Raw genomic sequence first — 23,072 nt, 5'->3', positions numbered from 1 at the left:
CACCATAGGGGAAGTCGAAATGCCCACTGTGATCCTGGGAGACCCTGCCTACCCCTTAATGCCGTGGCTTATGAAGCCATACACGGGGCACCTTGATAGCAACAAGGAGCGGTTCAACAACAGGCTGAGCAAATGCAGAATGATTGTTGAGTGTGCTTTTGGCTGTCTAAAGGCCCACTGGCACTGCCTACATGAGAGGCTCGACCTGGCTGATGACAATATTCCTATGCTTATAGCCGCATGCCGTACGCTCCATATTTATGAAGGGAAGTGTGAAAGCTTCACTCAGGGATGGACCGCTGAGGCTTAGCACCTGGAGACTGAATTTGAACAGCCAGAGACCAGGGCTATTAGAGGGGCACAGCATGGGACCATAAGGATCAGGGATGCCTTGAGGCAGCAATTTGAAGCTGATATCCGCTAATATTTGTTGCTATGCTCGGGAGTGCAGTGCTTGTAATGACAGGAGGTGATTGTGACTGGTGCAGACGGTGCACTATGAAGGTTTAAGAAAATTGCCTGTTGCTTTGCAGGGCTCTGTTTGCTTTCACAATTAATGGAATAAAGATTGCTTTCAAACCAAAACAATTCTTTCATTAAAAAACAACAACTGGAGGAGAGAGACAAACAAAAAACACATCAGCTCTGTGGGGGACGGGGGGGAAGGGAGGGTCCCAGGAGGAGGTGGGGTCCCGGGATGGTTAAAGATTTGTGTATGTCCAAAGGGCAAAGTTGCATATGATCCCTGGAGTACAGTGCAGCAGGTACTCTACTTCAGCAGGGCTAAACTGCAGAGGGACGGGTGTTGAGTGCAGTGGGTACTGGGAAGCCGCAGGGCTGGACTCTGTCAGGGCAGGGTTGGAATGCAGCGAATACAGACTGGAGCCAGGAGGTTGATAAGAGTGTGTTGGCGGTGTCTGGGGGGCGCATGGGAAAGAGTTTTGTGACAGTGGCTGCAGAGGAGGGAGGGCGTGGAGCTGCTCGGTTTGCAGTGCTAGTAGCACCTTGGCGCTTGGCGCTCCGTGGCTTTGTTCTGGCGCGCCACGTTCTCCTTTTGGTCCCTCTTCTCGCTGTCCCGCCACTCCTTCAATTCTTGTTTTTCGGCTGCAGAGTGCATCGTGACATCACGCAGAAAGTCCTCTTTAGTTCTCTGTGACTGCTTTCTAATTCTGCGCAGCCGTTCAGCCAGCGATAAAGAGGGAGGCTGGGCTCCCAAGGTCATCTCTGTGAAGCCAAACTGCAACATTTTACAGAAGCGGTATTGTTTGCAACACACAGACCACTGATTCAGTGATTCAGAACACAGCCACTGTTCACAGACCTGTCACTAACTGGCTAACCCCAGGCAAGCACACATGAGCCACAAGACCCCCAAAATAGTGAGTAACCGCAGGGGCAGGGGAAATCATGTTCCAAGACCGAACTGTACACTGGGCACGTGGCTCTTGGGGAGAGCCAGCACTGTAGGGGGTAGCCTGATAATCATTACTGTCCCCACACTTTCCACAGGATGTCATCATTATGGAAGATATCTTGCTGCTGAGGGTGAGCAGGGAATCAAGGGAGGGTCTTCTCCAAGACTGCAGCTTCCGCTCTGGCCCTTATGCAGCTCGCCTGTGTGCAGCAATGGTCCCCCCCAGCGAAGGCAGAGTGGTGCAGAAAAGTTACCCTTAATGGGGTGTGGCAAATTGCCGGTACGATTATGATCGGTCCCGCACTTAGAATCGTAGAATATCAGGGTTGGAAGGGACCTCAGGAGGTCATCTAGTCCAACCCCCTGCTTGAAGCAGGACCAATCCCCAATTTTTGCCCCAGATCCCTAAATGGCCCCCTCAAGGATTGAACTCACAACCCTGGGTTTAGCAGGCTAATGCTGAAACCACTTCTTCTTGGGCGGCCCGGGGGGGGGGGGGTGGAAAGGTTGTGTTCAGGGCACAGTTTCCTGCCCCTGAACTAGGGTATCTACTGTCCCACTAGTAACCCAGAGAAGGCTAGTGGAGAGGGAGGGACCCAGGCCCAACCTCTACTCCAGGTCCCAGCCTAGGGACCCCAGGGCTAGTGGTAAACCACTTGAACTAGTGCTTCCTTCCCCTGGGCTACTTCCCTCTCCTGCTCTTCAGCTTGTGGGGCTTCCTGCCCTCTCTCTCTGCACAAGCCGGGTGTCTCTTTACCTAGGGTCTTGGTCTTCTAGCCAGCCACGGCACTTCTCCAAACTCTCCTCTACTTCAACTCCTCCAAACTGCTTTCTGCTCCAACTCCAAACCACTCTGCTCCAATTCCTTCCCCTGGCTGATTGAAGCAGGGGGTTTTACCAGGTGACTAGCTTCAGGTGCTCTAATTGGCTTCAGGTGCTTTTAATTAATCTATAGAAACCTTTCTTCCCTTTCCAGGGAATAGGGCTTCTCCTCATCCTGGGACTTGCATATCTCTCCTATTTCTCTCTCCTGCTGCCTTCTGGCCATGCTGTATCACAGGGGCAAGAAACAAAGCAGCTCTGCCAGAGAACCTGTAGCAGAGGATTGCCCAGTATCTCCATGAGAGTTTTGTGGAGATCTCTGAGGCAGATTCTCGTGAAGTGTGGGAGTCAATCAACACCCTGTTCTATCACTCAGACTAGGCATGTGGTGGTACGCGAATCATACAGACACAAGCCTGCTTTCTGCAACCCTCCTGCCCGCAACAACTCGCTTCAGCGATTCCCAAAAATTAAAGCCACTTACCAGGAGCCTCCTCCTCTCCAGTTTGCACTTCGCCAAGCTCCGACAGCTGTGACTGGCTAGCCTCCTCTGGGGTAGAGAAGAGCTCCTGGCTGTATGCATCTCTGACCTCCGAGTCGTCCTCCCCCTCTGGGTCCCCCTGGCCCACTCCACATCCTCATCCAAGACTTCCTCCTCCTGGCTCGGTCCACACTCGACTGGCACACAAGCCACTGAAGTCTCCACAGTAATCTCACAGTGGAGGTGGGGTTGCCACCGAGCATCGCGTCCAGCTCTTTGTAGAAACGGCAGCTCATTGACGCAGCACCGGAGCAGCGGTTTGCCTCCCACACCTTGTGGTAGGCGTTTCGCAGCTCCTTCGCTTTGACCCTGCACTGCACTGTGTCCCGGTCATAGCCCCTTCTGTCATGCATCGTGAAATCTGTCCATGGGTATCGTAATTCCTACGACTGGAGTGCAGCTGGGACTGGGCAGCTCTTCTCCCCAAATGCTGATGAGACCCAGGTACGCCCCGAGGGGAAGTTAGGAAGTGGCCCAGGGACAGACAACCCTAGTCTGGTTGCGTTGTTGCCGTAGACCCAGTCAGCGTGTTGTGGTCAGGATCGCTGCTGACCCAATGGCAAACCCCTCTACTTCTGTTAGGGCCCTGGGCCGGGATGCAGTGGAATGGGTGGGCCTACATCCCCTCTGCCACCCCAACCCCTGCGGTGGTGGTCTCCCCCCTCTAGGCTAAAAGGCCAGTGCATTTTGGGCATCCGCCGGAGCTAGGATGCCTGAACCCCTTGCTACTTGACCCTGAAAGCAGGCCTGAGCTATAGACTTTCATTGCCCTGCCCTGACTAAGGGCCTGGCTTTCCTACCTGTGTTTTGTTGCTGGGCCCTTACCACAAGCCTGAGTTATAGACTCGAGCGGTAGACTGTTGTCAACCCGCTAATGCCCCATCGTAGGCAATGAACAGACATGTGGTGAGGCAGAGTGGCCTCCCACGGACCCAGATGGGGAGGAGCCCCCGCTGCTAATCCACTACAATCACAAAGAGGTAAAGTGACTCACCCAAGGTCACAAGAATGAGTCAGTGGCAGAGCCAGGAATAGAACCCAGGTCTCCGTCTCACAGCCCTAATCATAAGATGATAAAGAATGGTACAGAGCAATTCATTCACGCAGCACAAACTGCTGCCTCCGGCTGCCAGAAACATAATCTGGAACTATTTTTCACCACACAAACCATCTGTTTTGATTGGCTGGATTTCATGTTATGATCCAGGATTAAGAAGAAAGGCAGTTCAGTGCCATAGTCTCCAATCTGGAATCCTAACTAGTATTAAATTACAGGAGGAAAATGAATGGGAGGGAACCATCCAAAACAGCAAAACACTGAAGTTCTGAATGAGTTAGGACTCCGCAATGAAACTGGGCACAGATGAACTTTTTCTCCGGGTGCCCAGGCATCAGATCTGAGGCTGAGAATCTAGAACTTCTATTACACTCCATATGATGTATAATAACCTGGGAAATTCAGTGGTGCTGGAGGTTATTGAGTCATATGCTGAAGGTAGATTTTAAACAGGGCTGTATAATTGTATTACTATTAATAATGTCTGTAGATTTGCAGGCTAAGATAATGATAGGGGTAATCAAGCTGCTGTCCTCTAAATTGGATGAGGCATAATGATTGCATAACTTCTGCACCCATCAGGGGTGCAAGTTTGTAGAAATTTTGGTGGTGCCCAGAATGCCCAGAGCCTGCCCCTCCCCACCTGCCTAAGGCTCTGGGAGGGAGTTTGCGTGGGGGGAGGAGGTCTGGGGTGCAGGTCCTGGGCTGCGGCAGGGGATTGGGGTGCAGGATCTGGGAGGGATTTTGGGTGGGGGAGGGGGTCTGGGTTGCAGGCCCTGGGCTGAGGCAGGGGATTGGGGTGCAGGAGGGGTGCAGGATCTGGGAGGGATTTTGGGTGCAGAAGGGGTGAGAGGTTGGGCTCTGGGAGGGAGTTTGGGTGGGGGAGGGGGTCTGGGTTGCAGGCTCCTGGATGGAGTTTGGGTGCTGGGTGCAGGCTCCGGGCTGAGGCAGGGGATGAGGGGTGCAGGCTCTGGGAAGGAGTTTGAGGGCAGGCTCCGGGCTGGGGCAGGGGGTGAGGGGTGCAGGAGGGGGTGAGGGGTGTAGGCTCTGGGGGTGTGGGAAAGGAGTGGGGTGCAGGGGGTGAGGGGTGCAGGCTCTGGGAGGGAGTCTGGGGGTGGGAGTGGGGGTGTGGGAAAGGGGTGGGGGTGCAGGCTCCTAGGCAGGGTGGGCTGGGGGCCTCCTAGGCAGGGTGGACTGGGGGTCTCCATGTGCTGCTACCCCCAGGAACTTCCTATTGGCTGCAAGGTTCCTTGGGGCGGGAGCAGCACACATAGACACAGACCACCCCCCACCCACGGACTGCAGGGAGGGGCCGGCAGCCACGTGGATGGAGCAGGCAGGAAGCTGCTCAGCTCCACTGCGCTGTCAGTGGTAGGTGGGGGCCCCGGGCCATTTTAAATTGCCCAGGGGACGTACAGGGGGGAGTGCCCGGGGACGGGCCAAGGGAGAGACCCGGCCTCAAACATTGCTGGAGCCGGATCAGGAATGGTCCCCAGGCACCCCTGGCCCATAGAACTCGCTGCCCATGCCCCACAGCTCTTCAGTGGCTTCCTACTCACTTCCGGCTGCTATTCAGGGAGATGGGGATAGCTCTTAAGTCCTGAGTGGTCAGAGACCACCTCTTACCCTAAACTCCCTCCCTCATCCATCTGTGTGCCATGTGGTTCTCTGGCATAGTGAGGGCAACCTTTGTTTTAATACTTTGTTTCTAGTGTAGTTGAGACCATGTGATTTGGGAATTGTGCTACAGTCCCAGGTCATCACAAACAAAAAATGTGACAACATACAGATGTTCCCTAACCATGCCAGAAAATTGCACTGGCACAATTGGACCTATAGTGTAGAGGGAGTGTGCCCGAGAGACCCAGATACAGGAAGTGACCAGTGCTTACCTAGACCCAGCAGTCTTAGAAGCACATGAGATCCAGTGCTTGGGTCTTCTCACAACATACTGGTGTCTGACCAGAGAGTGCCACAACCCAGCCCAGTCCCCCTACCCATTAACAATCTTTCCTTTCTTCCACACTTAGCCTTTCCTCTTTATTTAGGAATTTATTTATTTATTTATTTCCTGTATATTGTAAGCTCTAGGACAGAGCCTGTCTATTATGTGTTTGTACAGTGCCTACCACAATGAGGTTATGATATTGGTTGGGACCACTAAACACTACTGTAATAATAATAAATACCACCATCCAGAGAGGGCAACATCATATTATTTGCATGTTGTTAATACTTTCTACTTGGATTCAAAAGCTCTGTAAAACTGAATGAAATCAGTCCATCAGCCTCATTCTGAAAAACTGATCACTTGAAGGGGACCAGGAAGGAATTCTTTGACTACCCCAATTCCAGCATCTGCACAACTGACCAAGTGCATTATGGAGGGAGAGGGTTTTGCCTTGCTCTGAAGTATCAGCTATTGGCCATTTCTGGAAGACTAGGTCAACTGAATGAACAACCAAATCCTATATAAAAAGTGAAGCTGGCATGGGACCTAGGTGTCCCCTGCAACCATGGAGAATGGATCAGATTGGGTAGGAGAGGGATACTGACCTGCCATTCATCAGTGTCACTGTAGAGGGTTACGGGAATCTCCTGGGGGTTGTAGAAATGTTTTGCCCTCTCGGTTGTTACCACACGCACTTTCAGCTAATGAGAGAAAAGGAGGAGGAGACTCAAACAATTAGCTTATAACATAAAAGCCCTAAGGCAGGAAAGGGAAGGAGGACTTGGGTGGCAAAGAGTTTTATATCAGGCCTTCACACCAAGATTTCACCCTACAATTCATATTTGCATAACCACTTCCAGTCACTGCTGAAAGGGCAGGCACCAACAGGTGCAATGCAAGCCAGATACTCATTTCTGTTCTTCACATGAGCAGGCTGGGCCTTAGTCATTTGGTTCCTAGCATATGCAAATAACCAACCAGCAGTTGGGCCAGTGAAGATGACCAAAACAGACAGAAGAGAGGTGTGGTTTAGAAAAGAGGGCTGCCAGGAAAAACAAAGCTCCCTACAAGATCCTTGTTTGATCATGAGATGTGTATGGAAAGAGGGCATGAAAGTGCCTGGCTCTGGAAGGCCCTCTTAACCATGGCACCTCATGGCCCTGAACAAGAAGACACCATAATAAAACTTTTTGTTTCCCAGGGCTATTTCTGCCTGGTAGGATTTTTGTTCATCCGTCTGTGTCTAACTACACCTACTGCATTTGCAATCAAACTGCATGTAAACAGTCTGCCTGCCATGGGAGATTATGGGTGTAACTCAATGGTTTTAACTGCAAGGAGGCTTTTCTCAAATTTTCTGGCTGTTGTCCTAGCACCAGTGAGGATGTACACTTACTACCTATTATGGAGTGTGACGCTGGCATACCAGGTGCCAGCTTATGCCAAGGTCCCAATGCCTCAACTGAATACTTAAAAATACATGGCTGAAATCAGTCAGGCTCACCTGTGTGTTAGTAATGTTAAGATCGGTACTAGAATAACAACGCATTTAGTGTTTAGATTTTATGGAATGCTTGTAAGTTGCTGCATGCATTAATCTCACTTATATCTGTATCCCACATCATAAGGTAATATTTGAGTGTTTTCACTGTAAGCTTCTGTGTAAATCACCAGACGTGCGAGAGACATTAATTCGTGTAAAGTGCTTATCTCCAACAGAAAGTGGCTAACAAGGAAGGCTCATCAACAGCAGATAGACTAGAGTGGAACATTAAAAAGGACAAAAGACTTTGTTCTTCACTGATGATGGCCAGTATATGCTAGCACTTCCTGCCATTATTTCCACCAGTGGTGGGAGAATTTGAAAAAAAACCCTCTGTGTAGGCACATCCATAGTAATATACTTGATTATGGGCTTTCTAGGTGTACTCATCATGCTAGCCCCTATACACCTCTGTTGTGAGCAAAAGCTACTGACAATTTCCAACAGCAGCAGTTGAGGCTTGGGAACAGGGTAACCTATCTCCCAAACAGTGACTGTTTTATAGCCTGTTTTATCTTTTATTGTCTGTTTTATCTTCCTAGGCTTATCTACCTCCACCATTGTTACCTAGGATGACCTGGGGCAGTGGAAAATTCCAGCTCCAAAACTTCACAGTCTTTGATCACTTTTGCTGTTTATTTCAGAATCTAAGGAGGGCTTGTCTACATAGTATATACAGGTAAATTTCTCTATGTGGGTATATTTATAGTAATATAGGTGTAGCAGTACATCACACTGGGTTGATATTCTTATTCTGGACTAAAACTGCTCTTTTCCAGTTTAGTTTATGTTGCTTTGAAAGTGGCAATGTCAAAGCATAGTGGGGGCATGTACCTATGAACTGCAATCTAACAAGCAAGCAGCTAGCTGGAGTCAGCCAGCACTATCTGAGCGCATGTCTTTCAGCTCTCCCTCCTCCAGGCTGGGTTCTGTGGTTGCTTCTGTAAAGGGAAATCATGTCTTACTAATCTATTAGAGTTCTTTGAAGTGGTCAACAAACATGTGGACAAGGGGGATCCAGTACTTAGATTTCCAGAAAGCCTTTGACAAGGTCCCTCACCAAAGACTCTTACGTAAATTAAGTTATCATGGGATAAGAGGGAAGATCCTTTCATGGATTGAGAACTGGTTAAAAGACAGGGAACAAAGGGTAGGAATAAATGGTAAACCTTCAGAATGGAGAGGAGTAACTCGTGGTGTTCCCCAAGGGTCAGTCCTAGGACCAATCCTATTCAACTTATTCATAAATGATCTGGAGAAAGGGGTAAACAGTGAGGTGGCAAAGTTTGCAGATGATACTGAACTGCTCAAGATAGTTAAGACCAAAGCAGACTGTGAAGAACCTCAAAAAGATCTCACAAAACCAAGTGATTGGGCAACAAAATGGCAAATGAAATTTAATGTGGATAAATGTAAAGTAATGCACATTGGAAAAAATAACCCCAACTATATATACAATATGATGGGAGCGAATTTAGCTACAACTAATCAGCAAAGATATCTTGGAGTCATTGTGGATAGTTCTCTGCAGACATCCATGCAGCGTGCAGCGGCAGTCAAAAAAGCGAACAGGATGTTAGGAATAATTTAAAAAAGGGATAGAGAATAAGACGGAGAATATCTTATTGCCTCATATAAATCCATGGTACACCCACATCTTGAATACTGCATACAGGTGTGGTCTCCTCATCTCAAAAAAGATATACTGGCATTAGAAAAGGTTCAGAGAAGGGCAACTAAAACAATTAGGGGTTTGGAACAGGTCTCATATGAGGAGAGATTAAAGAGACTAGGACTTTTCAGCTTGGAAAAGAGGAGACTAAGGGGGGATATGATAGAGGTATCTAAAATCATGAGTGGTGTGGAGAAAGTGAATAAGGAAAAGTTTCAGAGTAACAGCCGTGTTAGTCTGTATTCGCAAAAAGAAAAGGAGTACTTGTGGCACCTTAGAGACTAACCAATTTATTTGAGCATAAGCTTTTGTGAGCTACAGCTCACTTCATCGGATGCAAAGGAAAAGTTATTTACTTGTTCCCATAATATAAGAACTAGGGGCCACCAAATGAAATTAATGGGCAGCAGGTTTAAAACAAATAAAAGGAAGTTCTTCTTCTCTCAGCGCACAGTCAATCTGTGGAACTCCTTGCCTGAGGAGTTTGTGAAGGCAAGGACTATAACAGGGTTTACAAGAGAACTAGATAAATTCATGGAGGCTAAGTCCATTAATGGCTATTAGCCAGGCTGGGTAAGGAATGATGTCCCTAGCCTTTGTTTGTCAGAGGCATAGGCCTGGACTCCTTGGGTGCTCCAGGGCTGGAGCATCCACAGAAAAAAAATTGTGGGTGCTCTGCACCCACCGGGATAATCAGTTGTGGCAGCTGCAACTCAGCTCTCGCACATGCAGAGCCCCATGAACTTTTGGCTGGTGGCTGGATTAGCTGTTTCTAACCAATTAACTGTAGTGCGCAGCCACCTATCAGCTGTTTTGGCAGGGAGCCACCAGATGAGCCGCGTGTGGCTGCAGTTTCTAACCCAGCCCCCATGGCAGGTAAAAGTGGTCCGTTTCCAGGGCAGAGCAGGCTTTTACTCCTCCCTGAGCAAGAACTTGATACGGCTATCCGGAGGAGCTGGATCAGCAGCTCCTCTCTCCCCCTTGGCTCTGGGCTGTGGGAAATGTAAATTCCCCATTCTGTGGGCTGCTGTTGCCCCGAGGCTGGAAGCAGCAGAGCTGTCTGGATTGCTCTGTCCGCCCCACCCCTTCGCACACAGAGGGAGTCTTTAATGAGTTTCTCAAATGCCCCCTCAGGCTGAGTGGCTGAGAGCCTGTGCAAGTTAGAAATCCCCCCCACAGCCAGCAGCAGTGCTAGCAGCCCCTGGGCCAGAGGTGCACTCAAAGCACTTCATGTGGGTAAATAGCTCGCACCCAGCTGATAGGATCAGACCCCGGAGAGAGCAGTTTCTGGCTAGCCTTGGCCAAGAGAAGGGATGTGGTGAGTGCTGATCTCAAGTCTCTCCCACAAAGTTGATCGGTTTTATTTTCAGCGTCACAGTCAGTGCTTCCCTGAGACATTTCAGTTGCTCTTGATGGAGATCAGAGGAAGTATTATTGTAATTACCCCTGCTTCTCAATCTTCTTTCTTGAAATAGTCAATGGATCCTGGGGACTTTTGTTAATTTAAAAAAAAAAAAAAACCCTCCCGGAGTGCTCTTAATTCTACCTGATTGTTACAGCCTTAGAACAGGTCTCTTGAGTAACTTCCTTAACATTTGAGTATGCCCTTTAAAATGACATTGTTTAGAGGAAAAAGAAAGGGAGGACTTTATAAATAAATTTGTTGTTGGTCTCTAAGGTGCCACAAGTCCTCCTTTTCTTTTTGCGGATACAGACTAACATGGCTGCTACTCTGAAACCCATTGTTTAGAGGGCAAATTTTCTTAACATTTAAGACATATAGTGTCATATTGTATTTTCACTAAGACACAGTTAAGAATCATCCAGTTCAGTCACTGTAGATACATACTCAGGATTTCTTATATTGTAAAACTGAACTGTTTCCAGAGCTAAAACAGCCTTTTAGATCAGTCATTTGTTAATGCAAGTTCAATTTTTAAATTTGTTTTTTTGTTTTGAATCTTTATACCTTTAATATCTTGAACTGGAGTGTGTTTTCATTTGTGCTGGAGAAAGATCAAATGCATTGTATAAATAGATTACAATGTTTTTAAGACTTTATTTCTAATTGCTGAGTAACTTAATAGGAAAAGAAAGCACACTGACATTGGAAATATATGATAACATTTGTATCTACTGGAAATACACCCTCAGGCATCTTAGAAAGGAAGTATTTCTTCCCACAATACATAGTCAACCCGTGGAACTCATTGCCAGGGGATGCTGTGAATGCCAAAACCTTGATACCTCCATTGCCCCCATCATCACACAGGCATAAATGGACTTAGCCTGTGAGGCAGGGAAGCATTAGCCCCATTTGGAAGGGGGGATCTAGGGCACCAAGAGATGAAGTGACTTTCCTGAGACTAAGCAGGGAGTCTGTGTCAGAGCAGAGAATCAAACTCAGAACACCTGAGCTCCAAGCCTGTGCTTTAACCAGTAGGCAACCTTTCCTACCCTGAAGAGGGGAACCTCCTGTGTCACTTTGAGTGAGCGGGTGGAGTCAGGTGCTAGACCAAGCCACCAGGAGGGGGGAAGCAGAGAGAGGCAGCGTGGGGATGGGGCCTTGGGCAGAGTGGGGGTGAAGCCTCAGGGAAGGGGTAGGGCCAGGTGGGGCACCCACTGGCAAAATGAAAAGTCAGCACCTATGGTCAGAGGGTGGAGATGGATGGCAGGAGACAGATCACTTGACCATTACCTGTTAGGTTCTTTCCCTCTGGGGTACCTGGCATTGGCCACTGTTGGCAGACAGGATACTGGGCTAGATGGACCTTTGGTCTGACCCAGTATGGGTGTTCTTATGTTCTTGTTCTTCACAGCAGGGCACTTTCCAGTTATTCTGCATCATACCCTGGGACATTATGCTCTTTCTGAAATGTTTGCTCATTTTCCATAGCTTTCATTTGAAATCACACACACGTCTGGCCCTTTCTAGTGTCAAAATCATTTTCAGAGCAACAACCAGAGTTTCTCCATTAACCTCACTTTGCACAAAACTGTTTCCAGCCAAGCAGCAGCAGCAAAGGTGCTAACTGCACTTCTACCCTATTTGCCTCAATGAGGTGTTTACCTCAGAGCCCACACAGCCTATTTAAATGCTGATTTTATACAGCAACTGCATTCTTTAGACTTGTCTACAAGGTGTGTCAATGTGCACCGGAGCGGTGTAAATTGTAGAACATTCTAAAATGTTGTGCTGAAACTGCCCCACGTAGACCCTGCTGACACACTCTGAAATGACACACCTAGCGTCTGTTGATGTAGTCCCATTCTACGTTAAAATGCGCTAGGAATCTTTTGAAGCATGCTAGCATAACTGGGGCCAGATCCATACTATAGACTTTAGCCAGAATACTAATATTGGATGTGATTTTTAATGACATTTCTATATTAATAAAAGCCTTAGCTTAACCACAAAATATTGGGTTCAATGCAGGAATCACTGGGTGCAATTCTCCTTGTTCGGTAACTGGTATAGACTATACCAGCAAAAGCACTGTTTTGCTGCTATAAGATGCAACTACACTAAGGCTATGTCTACATCGCACTTTCGGCAGTAAAACTCTCTAAGTTTTACTCTCTAACTGTCTCTAAGGTGCCACAAGTACTCCTTTTCTTTTTAGTAAAACTTTTGTTAGTCAAGAGTGTGAAAAAAACACACCCCTGACGGACAAAAGTTTTACTGACAAAAAGCGCCAGTGTGGACAGCACTTTATCAGCAGGAGACACTCTCCCAGGGCCGGCCCACAATATTTTGGCACCTGAGGTGGGGAACTCAAATGACGCCCCGATGCCCCCTCACTTGGGCCAAAACTTTGAAAGGTCTCAATTCTGCTTTCTTCCTCTTCTGCTCCTCTCATGGTACTGCTTTGCTACCTACCCCAATAAAGGAGAACGAACAACTTAAAATGCCTTGTTCAAAAATTTTAAGAAACACTTAACTTTCACAAGAAGAAAAGGGGACTTGTGGCATCTTAGAGACTAACCAATTTATTTGAGCATAAGCTTTCATGACCTACAGCTCACTTCATTGGATGCATGCAGTGGAAAATACAGTGGGGAGATTTTATATACACAGAGAACATGAAACAATGGGTGTTACCATAAACACTGTAACAAGAGTGATCAGGTAAGGTGAGCTATTACCAGCAGGAGAGGAAAAAAAACCCACAAACTTTTGTAGTGATAATCAAGGTGGGCCATTTCCCAGAAGTTGACAAGAACCTGTGAGGAACAGTGTGTGTGTGGGGGGGGGGGGGGGGGGGGAATAAACATGGGGAAATAGTTTTACTTTGTGTAATGACACATCCACTCCCAGTCTTTATTCAAGCCTAAGTTAATGGTGTCCAGTTTGCAAATTAATTCCAATTCAGCAGTCTCTTGTTGGAGTCTGTTTTTGAAGTTTTTTTGTTGAAAAATTGCCACATCTATAATTGAGAGATTGAAGTGTTCTCCGACTGGTTTTTGAATGTTATAATTCTTGACGTCTGATTTGTGTCCATTTATTCTTTTATGTAGAGACTGTCCAGTTTGGCCAATGTACGTGGCAGAGGGGCACTGCTGGCACATATCACATTGGTAGATGTGCAGGTGAACGAGCCTCTGATAGTGTGGTTGATGTGATTAGGCCCTATGATGGTGTCCCCTGAATAGATATGTGGACAGAGTTGATAACAGGCTTTGTTGCAAGGATAGGTTCCTGAGTTAGCGTTTTTGTGCATCCGATGAAGTGAGCTGTAGCTCACGAAAGCTTATGCTCAAATAAATTGGTTAGTCTCTAAGGTGCCACAAGTATTCCTTTTCTTTTTGTTGTGTGGTTGCTGGTGAGTATTTGCTTCAGGTTGGGGGGCTGTCTGTAAGCAAGGACTGGCCTGTCTCCCAAGAGCTGTGAGAGTGATGAGTCGTCCTTCAGGAATTTAACTTTCAAATCATAGAATATCAGGGTTGGAAGGGACCTCAGGAGGTCATCTAGTCCAACCCCCTGCTCAAAGCAGGACCAATCACCAATTTTTGCCCCAGATCCCTAAATGACCCCCTCAAGGATTGAACTCACAACCCTGGGTTTAGCAGGCCAATGCGCAAACCACTGAGCTTTCAAATGCCTGGACAGCAAATGTAACTTTTCTTGTCTGCATAGTAAACACTGGTATTTTTATCTGTTTGAATAATCAAAGTGGTTCTTTCCATGCCTTCTTGGTTGCAAAGATTTGAACTTCTTCCTGAAGGTCCACAGTCTGGGCCAGCTCATGCTCTATTGAGATGAAGGGGGCCTCCAAAAAAGTCTTTACACTTCACAGGAAGGTGAACAGCACCTCATACATGTGGAGAGATTAATGGATATTGATGTCAACACAAGTGCTACATTTGGGGGGAGGAATAACTCAGTGGTTTGAGCATTGGCCTGCTAAACCCAGGGTTGAGAGTTCAATCCTTGAGGGGTCATCTGGGGCAAAAATTGGGGATTGGTCCTGCTTTGAGCAGGGGGTTGGACTAGATGACCTCCTGAGGTCCCTTCCAACCCCGGTATTCTATGAGATGGTTGCAAGGCCAACCAACCTCTCCTGTGTCATTGTGAAGTATAGATGTGTTTTTATTAACTTCAGCTTGGAGAAGCTGCATTTTCCACTGGCAACTGTTACAGGAAGCGTTAGACGTATGCGCAGAGCAACAAAAGCATTTGGAAAGAGTGTGGTCATCTTATTTGGGCATATATATTCCAGAACAACCTTTGGAGTTATTCCTGCTGAAATGTATCTTGAAAGGGCTTTCAGTTCATCATCTAAATCACTCGCATCAATATCACGCATGTCATCTTGTGTCAACTCTGTCTCTAGTGCCCTGCACTGCTGGTGTAGGTCTTCTTCAGATATAGGGAGGTGTTTTAGAATATCATACAACATCCCAAATATACTGCTGTGTTGCTTGAGCTGCAAGAAACGTTCTTCAACTGACTGTGTTGCACAATCTAGCACCTGGTTAATCAAAATGTCTTCTTTGGTGACTCTTGTATTCTTGAATGGATGGGAAAATAGCTTCAGTGTGAAGTTCCCCTGCCAACTTCTGTGCACTCTTCAGAATGTTTTGAAATCCCTCATCTGACCAGTAAGACTGTAGGTATGACTTTGCTTTGTCCAGTTGTTCCATTGCTCCAGCTATATCAAGGTCAACACCTTGAAGTCTCTTGCTTACAACATTTATTTCAAACAGTATGTCATGCCACAACACTAAGCCACACAGAAATTTGAAGTTATGTATGTTTCTGGTGATTCCATTCCCCTCTGCCACTGTTCTCCCACGAACAGTTCTTGTCATAGCGTTATCCTCCATAATGGCAACTATGGCATCATCTATCTTCCCAGTTTAGTGTTTGATAGGCTTTATCGCCTCCACTTGACTTTCCCATCGTGTTGCACTCAGTGGTTTCAGTGTCAGAGAGGATGTTCCCAGATGTTGCTTCAAAATTTGCCATCAATGAGTTAATGCAGAGAAAAATACATAGATGCTTTGAATTACATTAAAAAATTCAGCAGCCTCACTAGAAGCTGATGCTGCATCACTGACCACCAAGTTCAATGAATGAGAACTGCATGGGACAAAAAAAACTCGAAGGTTTAACTCTCAGATCCGTGTCTGCTCTCCTCTGTTCTTTCCTCTCATGTTGGCACCTCTCATGTCAGCTATCGCAATTCCCATATCTTCCAGCTTTTTAAGAAGCACAATTGTCATACCAGCTCCTGTAGTATCATCAATGTCAATACATTCTAGAAAATGCTCTCTGACAGTCACCATTGCAGGGACATTTTCACTAGGTTCTGTTGTTGTTACAAAATGCACCATTAAAAGTCATTTGTTCCATATGGCTGATGTCAGAGGTGCAGTCCAGAATAACAGAGTAATAACATGCTGACTTCAGATCAGCCACAATCTTCTGTTTGACGTTTGTTGCCAGTAACTGAATGATCTTATTTTGAATTGTTTTTCCAAGGTAGTGGTGTGTGTACATTTCTTAGGTAGTGACTCTTCTTAGATGCTCCTGGAGTACAGCATCAAACTCAGCCATCAGCTCCACAATTTTAAGAAAGTTTCCATTGTTTGGCACAAACCGCTGATCTGAAGTGCCATGCAGTGCTAGGTTTTGGGTAGTAAGCATTCTCACAATCGCAACGAGCCTTTTCAGAACATTTTGCCAGTAAAGAGACTCTGATGCAATCTTCTCTTGATGCTGATCATCTATGGTGGCCTTTAACCTCAGTCTCATCTCAAGCTCTTTCCACCTATGGAATGCTCTCTGGTGATTTGCTGCCTTCTCATGGCATGCCAGATTTCGAGCCAGATTTTTCCAGTCCTTTGTTCCTGTAGAACCCAATGTGGCTGGAACATTAGACTGGAAGAGTTTGCAACAAAAACAGTATGCAGCATTCTGAGTTTTTGAGTACATAAGCCATGGCCTCTCCCCTTTGTCACCATTGGGGATTTCATCCCAATAATGTGTTGGATGGAAACTTCTATTTTCATTGTCTTTGGGGAACATGAAGTTTTTCACTTGCTGTGGCCCATGCAGTACAAGGAAGTCCCTCAGGCTACTGCTCAAGTCGGTCCACAGTCCTAGATCATCTAGACTTAAGGAACTAAACTCAGCAGCAGCTGTTTCTTGTGCCTCCACCACACTCTTCTTGGATCTACACTTTTCTTCAGGAATGTGAAAGGTTACATCCATTTGAGATGGAGATATGGATGCTGCAGTAGTTGCCAGGTCACCTGCACTCTGACTAACTGGAAGATCAGGCATCTCCTCACCACTCACATCCTCACTGGGGCCAGAAGGCTCACCGTGAACTATGTGTCTATGTATCTCAGGAGAGCTCCTTCCTACTTAGATAGAAAAGCTTCCTTTGCTTTCTTTCTTTTTCTGAATGTTGCCCCAGAGGACATCAGAGGGGTGGTTTTCTTCTTTCACTCATGACTACTGTTCTGTGCCAGCTATACTGGCTCTCAACACTCAGTTGAAAAGGACAAATAAGCAGGCTGGTAGCAGGGCCTGAGTGAGGGAAGATATCAGCGTCTTAAGGGCCTAACTGGCTCCTACTACTTCAGTTGACTGCCTGTTCTCCTCAAGTGAGTTCAGGGAAGCAGCAGGAAACAGGAAGCTCCCTGAGAAGCTGGTGTTAATCAGTCCAGGCTCCTGGGGGTGCTAGAGAGGTACATAAGAGGCTCCTCCTCCTACTCTCTCTCTTTGCAGCTTCTGCTGCTTCCCGTTATTCCCTCTCACCTTTTCTCCTGCCTGCCTTTTATGTCTCTTGTACCCGCCTTCCTCCAGCACAGCACTCCACCGTCTCTGTGCATCTAGAGCAGAGAGAATACACATGCACCAGCAGCAGACACAATTTTCTACACTCTGGGTCCTAGTGGCGTCCCCACACAGTCTGGCACCTGAGGTGCCCGCCTCAGTTCATCTCATGGTTAGGCCATCCCGGCACTCTCCCAACGACAAAGCTACTGCGCCTCGTTGGAGGTGGTTTTATTTTGTCGGCAGGAGAGCTTTTTTTCTGGCTAACAAAGAGTGGCTACACTGCACACCTTACAGCAGCACTGCTGTAGCGGTACACCTGTGTCGCTCTAAGGTGCACAGTGTAGACATAGCCTTAGAGGGCGGTATAGCTATAACTAAACTTTCTAGTGTACACAAAGCCTACACTGGTTAGGGGTGTGATATATTAATTATTATTATTGCCAATGTAGTTATACCAGTAAAAGCTCTAGTATATATACAGTTATACCAATATAAAGGTGCCTTATAGCAATATAGTTTATTTCAGTTCCTGAACCAAAATAAGCTACATTGATATAAGAATTTTCATACTGATATAATTGTGTACACAACAGGAGTTTTTGCTGCTTTAACTATATCGGTACAGGTAAGGCAGCAAACCTTTCTAGTGTAGACAAGCCCTTCAAAACAAACACATAGCTGCAGCCAAGGCACTTTTAAAAACCACTCACTTTCTGCCATTTCTTTCACAGATTTTAAGGCCAAAAGGGACCATTCTGATCACCTAGTTTGACCTCCTGTATAGCACAGGCCAGAGAAGTGAACCCAGGGATTCCTGCATTGAACCCAATATTTTGTGGTTAAGCTAGAGTACATCTTTTCAAAAGACATTCACTCATGATTTTAAAACTCCAAGTGATGGAGAATGTGTGTATATAAATCTCCTCACTGTATTTTCCACTGAATGTATCCGATGAAGTGAGCTGTAGCTCACGAAAGCTTATGCTCAGATAAATTGGTTAGTCTCTAAGGTGCCACAAGTACTCCCTTTCTTTTTGCGAATACAGACTAACACGGCTGCTACTCTGATTCCTGGGTAAGCTGTTCCAGTGATTAACTATTCCCACTGTTAAATTCTTTTCTGCAGGGATGGGCTTGTTGCTTACTCATTCTAAGTGGGACTTTCATGTCCCTCTACCTAAGTTGGAAAGAGATCAGTATTCTTTCCTTTCTACATATCTGTAACAACCTCTGTTTCCCTTTATAACAGTTGTGTTGCTTGATTTTAGGGGATCAATATTATTATTTATATAAATTAAAAGGATTACCAATTGATCTGACCAGAAAATATGGTTCTTGTCCCGAAATCAGGCTACACAGAGTCTTGCAAGGACCCTCGGGATGTATGACAAGGACACTTATGCTGAGAATACAATACAGCCGTAGATATTTTTACTGACATAAGTGGAAAAGTAATCAAGTGGAAAGTAATCAACCAGAATTAAAAAGGAAATAGGACTGTTCTAGAGGTACACGTGGTATCCTTTACTATAAAACTTCCTAGATTAACATACTGTCATCCTTCCTTGAGAACCTGGTGGTAAGAGACAAAGGACCAGCCTCGTCTCTGGCATGCCAAAAGAGTAGGTCCAGGTTCCTCAATGTTTGAGTGGAAGGTGAAAAATTTAGGAGGAGCTAGAAAGCTACAAAACCAGAAAACTAAGCTAAAAAAGACCCAAGAAAAAACTAACCTAACCCTAATCATGTTGGTTTGCCCTCTTGTGTACCCAACCTTCCATGTCCAATTTCCTCACCCACATCAAATTGGGGTGTTCATTCTCACATCTGTTATTTCTGGCCTGAATCAGTTTGGTGGCTATTTCCATGTTCTTTGTGGTGTACCTGTTAAGTTTATAGAGCACAGTCGCTTCGCAACTTCTCTATGTCAAAGGTCACAAACATATGTACACTAACTTGCTTTAACTCATCATACAGGATGTGGCCTGTAGGTTTCTTGCATTACTGCCAAAAACTACTCTAATACAAAGCTATAAATCTATTATCAACAAACCCATAAGAAAGGATATAAGCAAGCAAGCAAGCAGGCCAGCCCTATGCGCTACAAAAGACATTCAATCATGATTTAAAAATTCCAAATGATAGAGAATTTAACACATTCCTGGGTAAGCTGTTCCATTAATTAATTATTCCCACTGTTAAATTCTTTTTTGCAGGGATGGGCTTCTTGCTTACTCATCCTAAGCGGGACTTTCATGTCCCTCCACCTAAATTGGAAAGAGATCAGTATTCTTTCTTTTCTATACACCAGTAACAGCCTCTGTTTGCCTCTATAACAGGTAAAATAGAAAATGAGCATATGACTCCTCTGTTTAACTGCTGATACAAGCTGATGTACACGTCACCTGGTAAAAGAAGTGTGCTGGAGTCACAAGGTGTGTGTTTTACATGAGGAGATTCAGCAAATACCCAGAGGCTAGTGGAGTGGCAGTCTTCATCCAGGGCTAAGCTTGGATCTCTTGCTTTGCTGTCTCTACACAAAAACCACTAGCCAATGCTCTGCCAGCCTGATTTTTGCCCATGTTTACATGTTTGTGCCATTTTAAAGAGTCAAGAAAGCGGTGACTTGACTTATATTAGTAACCCTGAGCAAATACATACGTGACCATCAGAATTTTCCACTGGCCTGGATAAAACAGCACTTTTTTGTACTTCAACAGCCATTATGGTTATGAAGAAAATTTTTAAAATGTTAACTGATGCACTGTTAACATCCTGAGTCTGCAGGAGCCTAACCTGATGGCTATGAGATGTACTAACTACCTCATTCATCTCAACGAGTGGTTGAATCTGAAACCTAATGATTACAACATTGATGTTTAAATTGTCAACTATTTCACTGCTGATCATTTAAGCAGAAAGTTCAATCTAACTTGCTTAGCCTACCACCCTAAACCTCTCAGCACATTTCCTAATGATCCAAAAACTTCAGCTGTTTTCTACCCAAGTTCCTCTGACAACTTTCGTAAGACGGTTCTCCGTTGTAAGCACAAAAATCTGCAGCAAGTTAAAACTGAGGGCCTGATTTAAAGTAATTGGAAAGACTCCCATTGACTTCATTTGGCTTTGGCTCAGGCCCTGAAATTGTACAGACAGTAGAAAATAAATTGAATTTATTGCCAAAATAAATTACCAGGGCTCCTACACCAAATGGATTCTTTATATTTCATTCACTGAAAACCTCTATTTTTACATTTAAATGAAGTTGCCACAAAATCTGCAGACTCCTGCACAGGAAGATCACAGAATCAAGGAGCCTTGCTATCAAATTTGGATCCAGCTTGCTGCAAAGTTTATGATCAAAATATTCACAGAGAAGGGATGTGCTTTGATCTAGACTCCTTCAGAATGGTTAGTTTTTTCTCTTCCTGTCACCTATAGAGTGGAGGGAGGTCCTTCGGATACCAGTACAGGATTGGGGGGGGGGGGGGGGAATGCTGTGGGCTCTATCATTCAGGCAGCTCCTGTTGCTAAGATGGAAATCCAGAAAGCTGTGGATGAGTGCTGGGGGAATGGAAAATCCCTGCATAACCTACATTCCATACACGCAGCAACACATGACCTGAGGTTCTGACATGACCTCTTCCTATCTCTGCACCACTTTCTTCTGTCCGTTTCCACCCCCAACCCTTCCCAATCTGGTCTGGAACCTTAAGTCTCTTTTAGTTACTGGAACTGAAAAGCTTAACTAAGGCCCCCAACATGCCAGCTGAACTTTGTTTCCAACAGCTGACAAGATACAGCACTGTTACCCTGAAGCTCTGTGTACCTTCAACAGCCTTTCCAGATTTGCTGTTACCACCACCAATCAGTTTCACATTTACATTTCCAAAATATCATCTCCTGTGTACGAATCTCATGGGGTACCTTGAGCTATGGAGTGAAGGAATCCCAAATATATGAATCATCCAAAGGGTATTAAACCAGGCCATCTAGCAACCCAAGCAATATAAGTGGATTATGTATTTGGCCTATGTTTAAGAAAGAAAGTGCCACAAATTCTCTCTCTCCCCTCATTCTCTCTTTTTTAAATGAACCATGATAATTGGGTTCGTTCCAAAATGTGAGAGCATTCTGAATTTTCCTTTTACTTTAGCAAAAGCTATTATATTTCCCTTTTTTTGGAATGTAAGTCTATTCACTACTGGCTACTACTGCCATCTGCTGGAAAAATTGGTTACTTTAGGTAATAATATATATTTTTTAATGTACATACAGATGCTTCTTTATTTTTTAAGCTTGTCCTCTTCCATCTTATACTAGCATCCAACTTTTAAGTTCTATGTCTCAATTACTGAGACTATTTATATGGCACGATCTGAACCATAAATTTGGAGTTTTAGAGAGCATATGGCACTTTTTACTATATGTATCTCTTAAATTCAGATTTGACGACTTTACTGACATCTAAGTTTTGACAGCACTGAGCCCTGCAAAGCCCACATAATGCTGAGACACAAAGCTGGTTTCCATCATGTATTGTGTGATACCAACAAAACGGTCAGGTAAGCTCTTACTGTGAGAATTTGTGAGTTTTTTTATTACTGATCATAGGAAAAGAGACAGAAAAATGCCGAGCCTGATTTTCAGACCCCAGAACCAGCATCTAGAATCAGCTTTAAAACTCTAACTGACCCAATCTGATCTCCACTAAGAGAGGATAAAAAGGAAACAGGAAGATACCATTTTTACAGTTTCTCTTCTAACTCACTGGAGCATAAGTTACTTACCCCAGGAATCTCCAGCAATTCTGAGACAAGAATAGGCAACTTCAGGGCAGCCACACTTCCAGTAACACCCACCAGGACATTGTACTTCTTTTGTGGTGTGGGCAAGCTGTTTTGTGGGGAAGGCTGTGGCTCTGTAAGGGTTAAGGGCTCCATTATGCACCTTGACGACAATCAAATCTACAAACAAGGAGAAACAGACTTTACCAGCCCTCCTTCAAACTCAGAGCTGGATTTACCCAATGATAGATGTGCAGAGAAATTGGTGATTTGCTTCCCTACACAGAATATCAGTAAGTGTCCTCATAACACTCTTCAGTTCAGAACAATACAAACTGATCCATGAAGTGTCACACTTCTTTTAGTAATCAGGTGGGAAGGTCACCATAACATTCTGCTCCTCAGCAGTTAACGTATTATTTTAAAGGTCACATCAGGGTTAACTGTGAAATTAACTTAACAATTTAAAAAATATCAGGTATTATGGCTCAAAGCACTCAATGTGCATTCACCAGAAGGGACTGCTTGTGATCAAGGGTTATATGAATGATGGCTGCCATTTTGGAGGCCACCAGAAATTGATCCAGAGCTAAATGGATATGTTGCTACAGCATGAGCTAAAGAGTCAGGTTCTGTAGTGTGGGGATGTAACAGACTCACATGCTCTGTGGATTGGGCATGGAGGGACACATGTAACACACACTCACCAGTGGGGTACATTTGCAACATGCAAATCCTCAGAGTCGGGAACTCTGATCCACCTCTCATTGAAGTAAATCGGATCCTTTCCACATCTGGAATAGCCCAATTGGTGAAAGTGAGCTAGCAAAAGTATTTACAGGATACCAGGAGGTAAAACAGGTGGTCTTGAGATAACGTTTCAAAATCTTTAGAGGAATCCCATATTATTGTCAATTAACAGAGAGGCACAATGGAAGGGATCCCTTCCAGTGTTATGAAGGGAAGCAAAATTATCAACATTATTGAAAAGTGGAAGG

General features: G+C 45.4%; 2 protein-coding genes across 3 annotated transcripts in view; both read right to left on the bottom strand.

Moving 5' to 3' along the window:
- PPCDC (phosphopantothenoylcysteine decarboxylase) overlaps nt 1-22,230 on the bottom strand; it is a 35,204-nt gene extending 12,974 nt beyond the window's left edge. The window contains exons 1-2 of one of the 2 annotated variants that reach the window (XM_073303431.2): nt 22,078-22,230; nt 6,391-6,486 (exon numbers count right to left, since the gene is read on the bottom strand). In XM_073303431.2, the coding sequence (XP_073159532.1) occupies nt 6,391-6,486; nt 22,078-22,230 (249 nt within the window). Of the gene's footprint in view, nt 1-1,004; nt 1,238-2,720; nt 3,762-6,390; nt 6,487-22,077 lie in introns of those variants that run through there. The other variant, XM_073303432.1, reaches the window with a different exon arrangement.
- SCAMP5 (secretory carrier membrane protein 5) overlaps nt 22,173-23,072 on the bottom strand; it is a 50,330-nt gene continuing 49,430 nt past the window's right edge. Inside the window, exon 8 of the mRNA XM_073363311.1 lies at nt 22,173-22,254. Within this exon, the coding sequence (XP_073219412.1) occupies nt 22,230-22,254 (25 nt within the window). The 3' untranslated portion in view covers nt 22,173-22,229. The remainder of the gene's footprint in view (nt 22,255-23,072) is intronic.

The sequence above is a fragment of the Lepidochelys kempii genome, chromosome 10 (assembly GCF_965140285.1).
Source record: "Lepidochelys kempii isolate rLepKem1 chromosome 10, rLepKem1.hap1, whole genome shotgun sequence".
NCBI classification, from domain to species: Eukaryota; Metazoa; Chordata; order Testudines; family Cheloniidae; genus Lepidochelys; species Lepidochelys kempii.
Note: the sequence above shows the minus strand (reverse complement) of the source record. Positions and strands in the feature narration are given on the sequence as shown.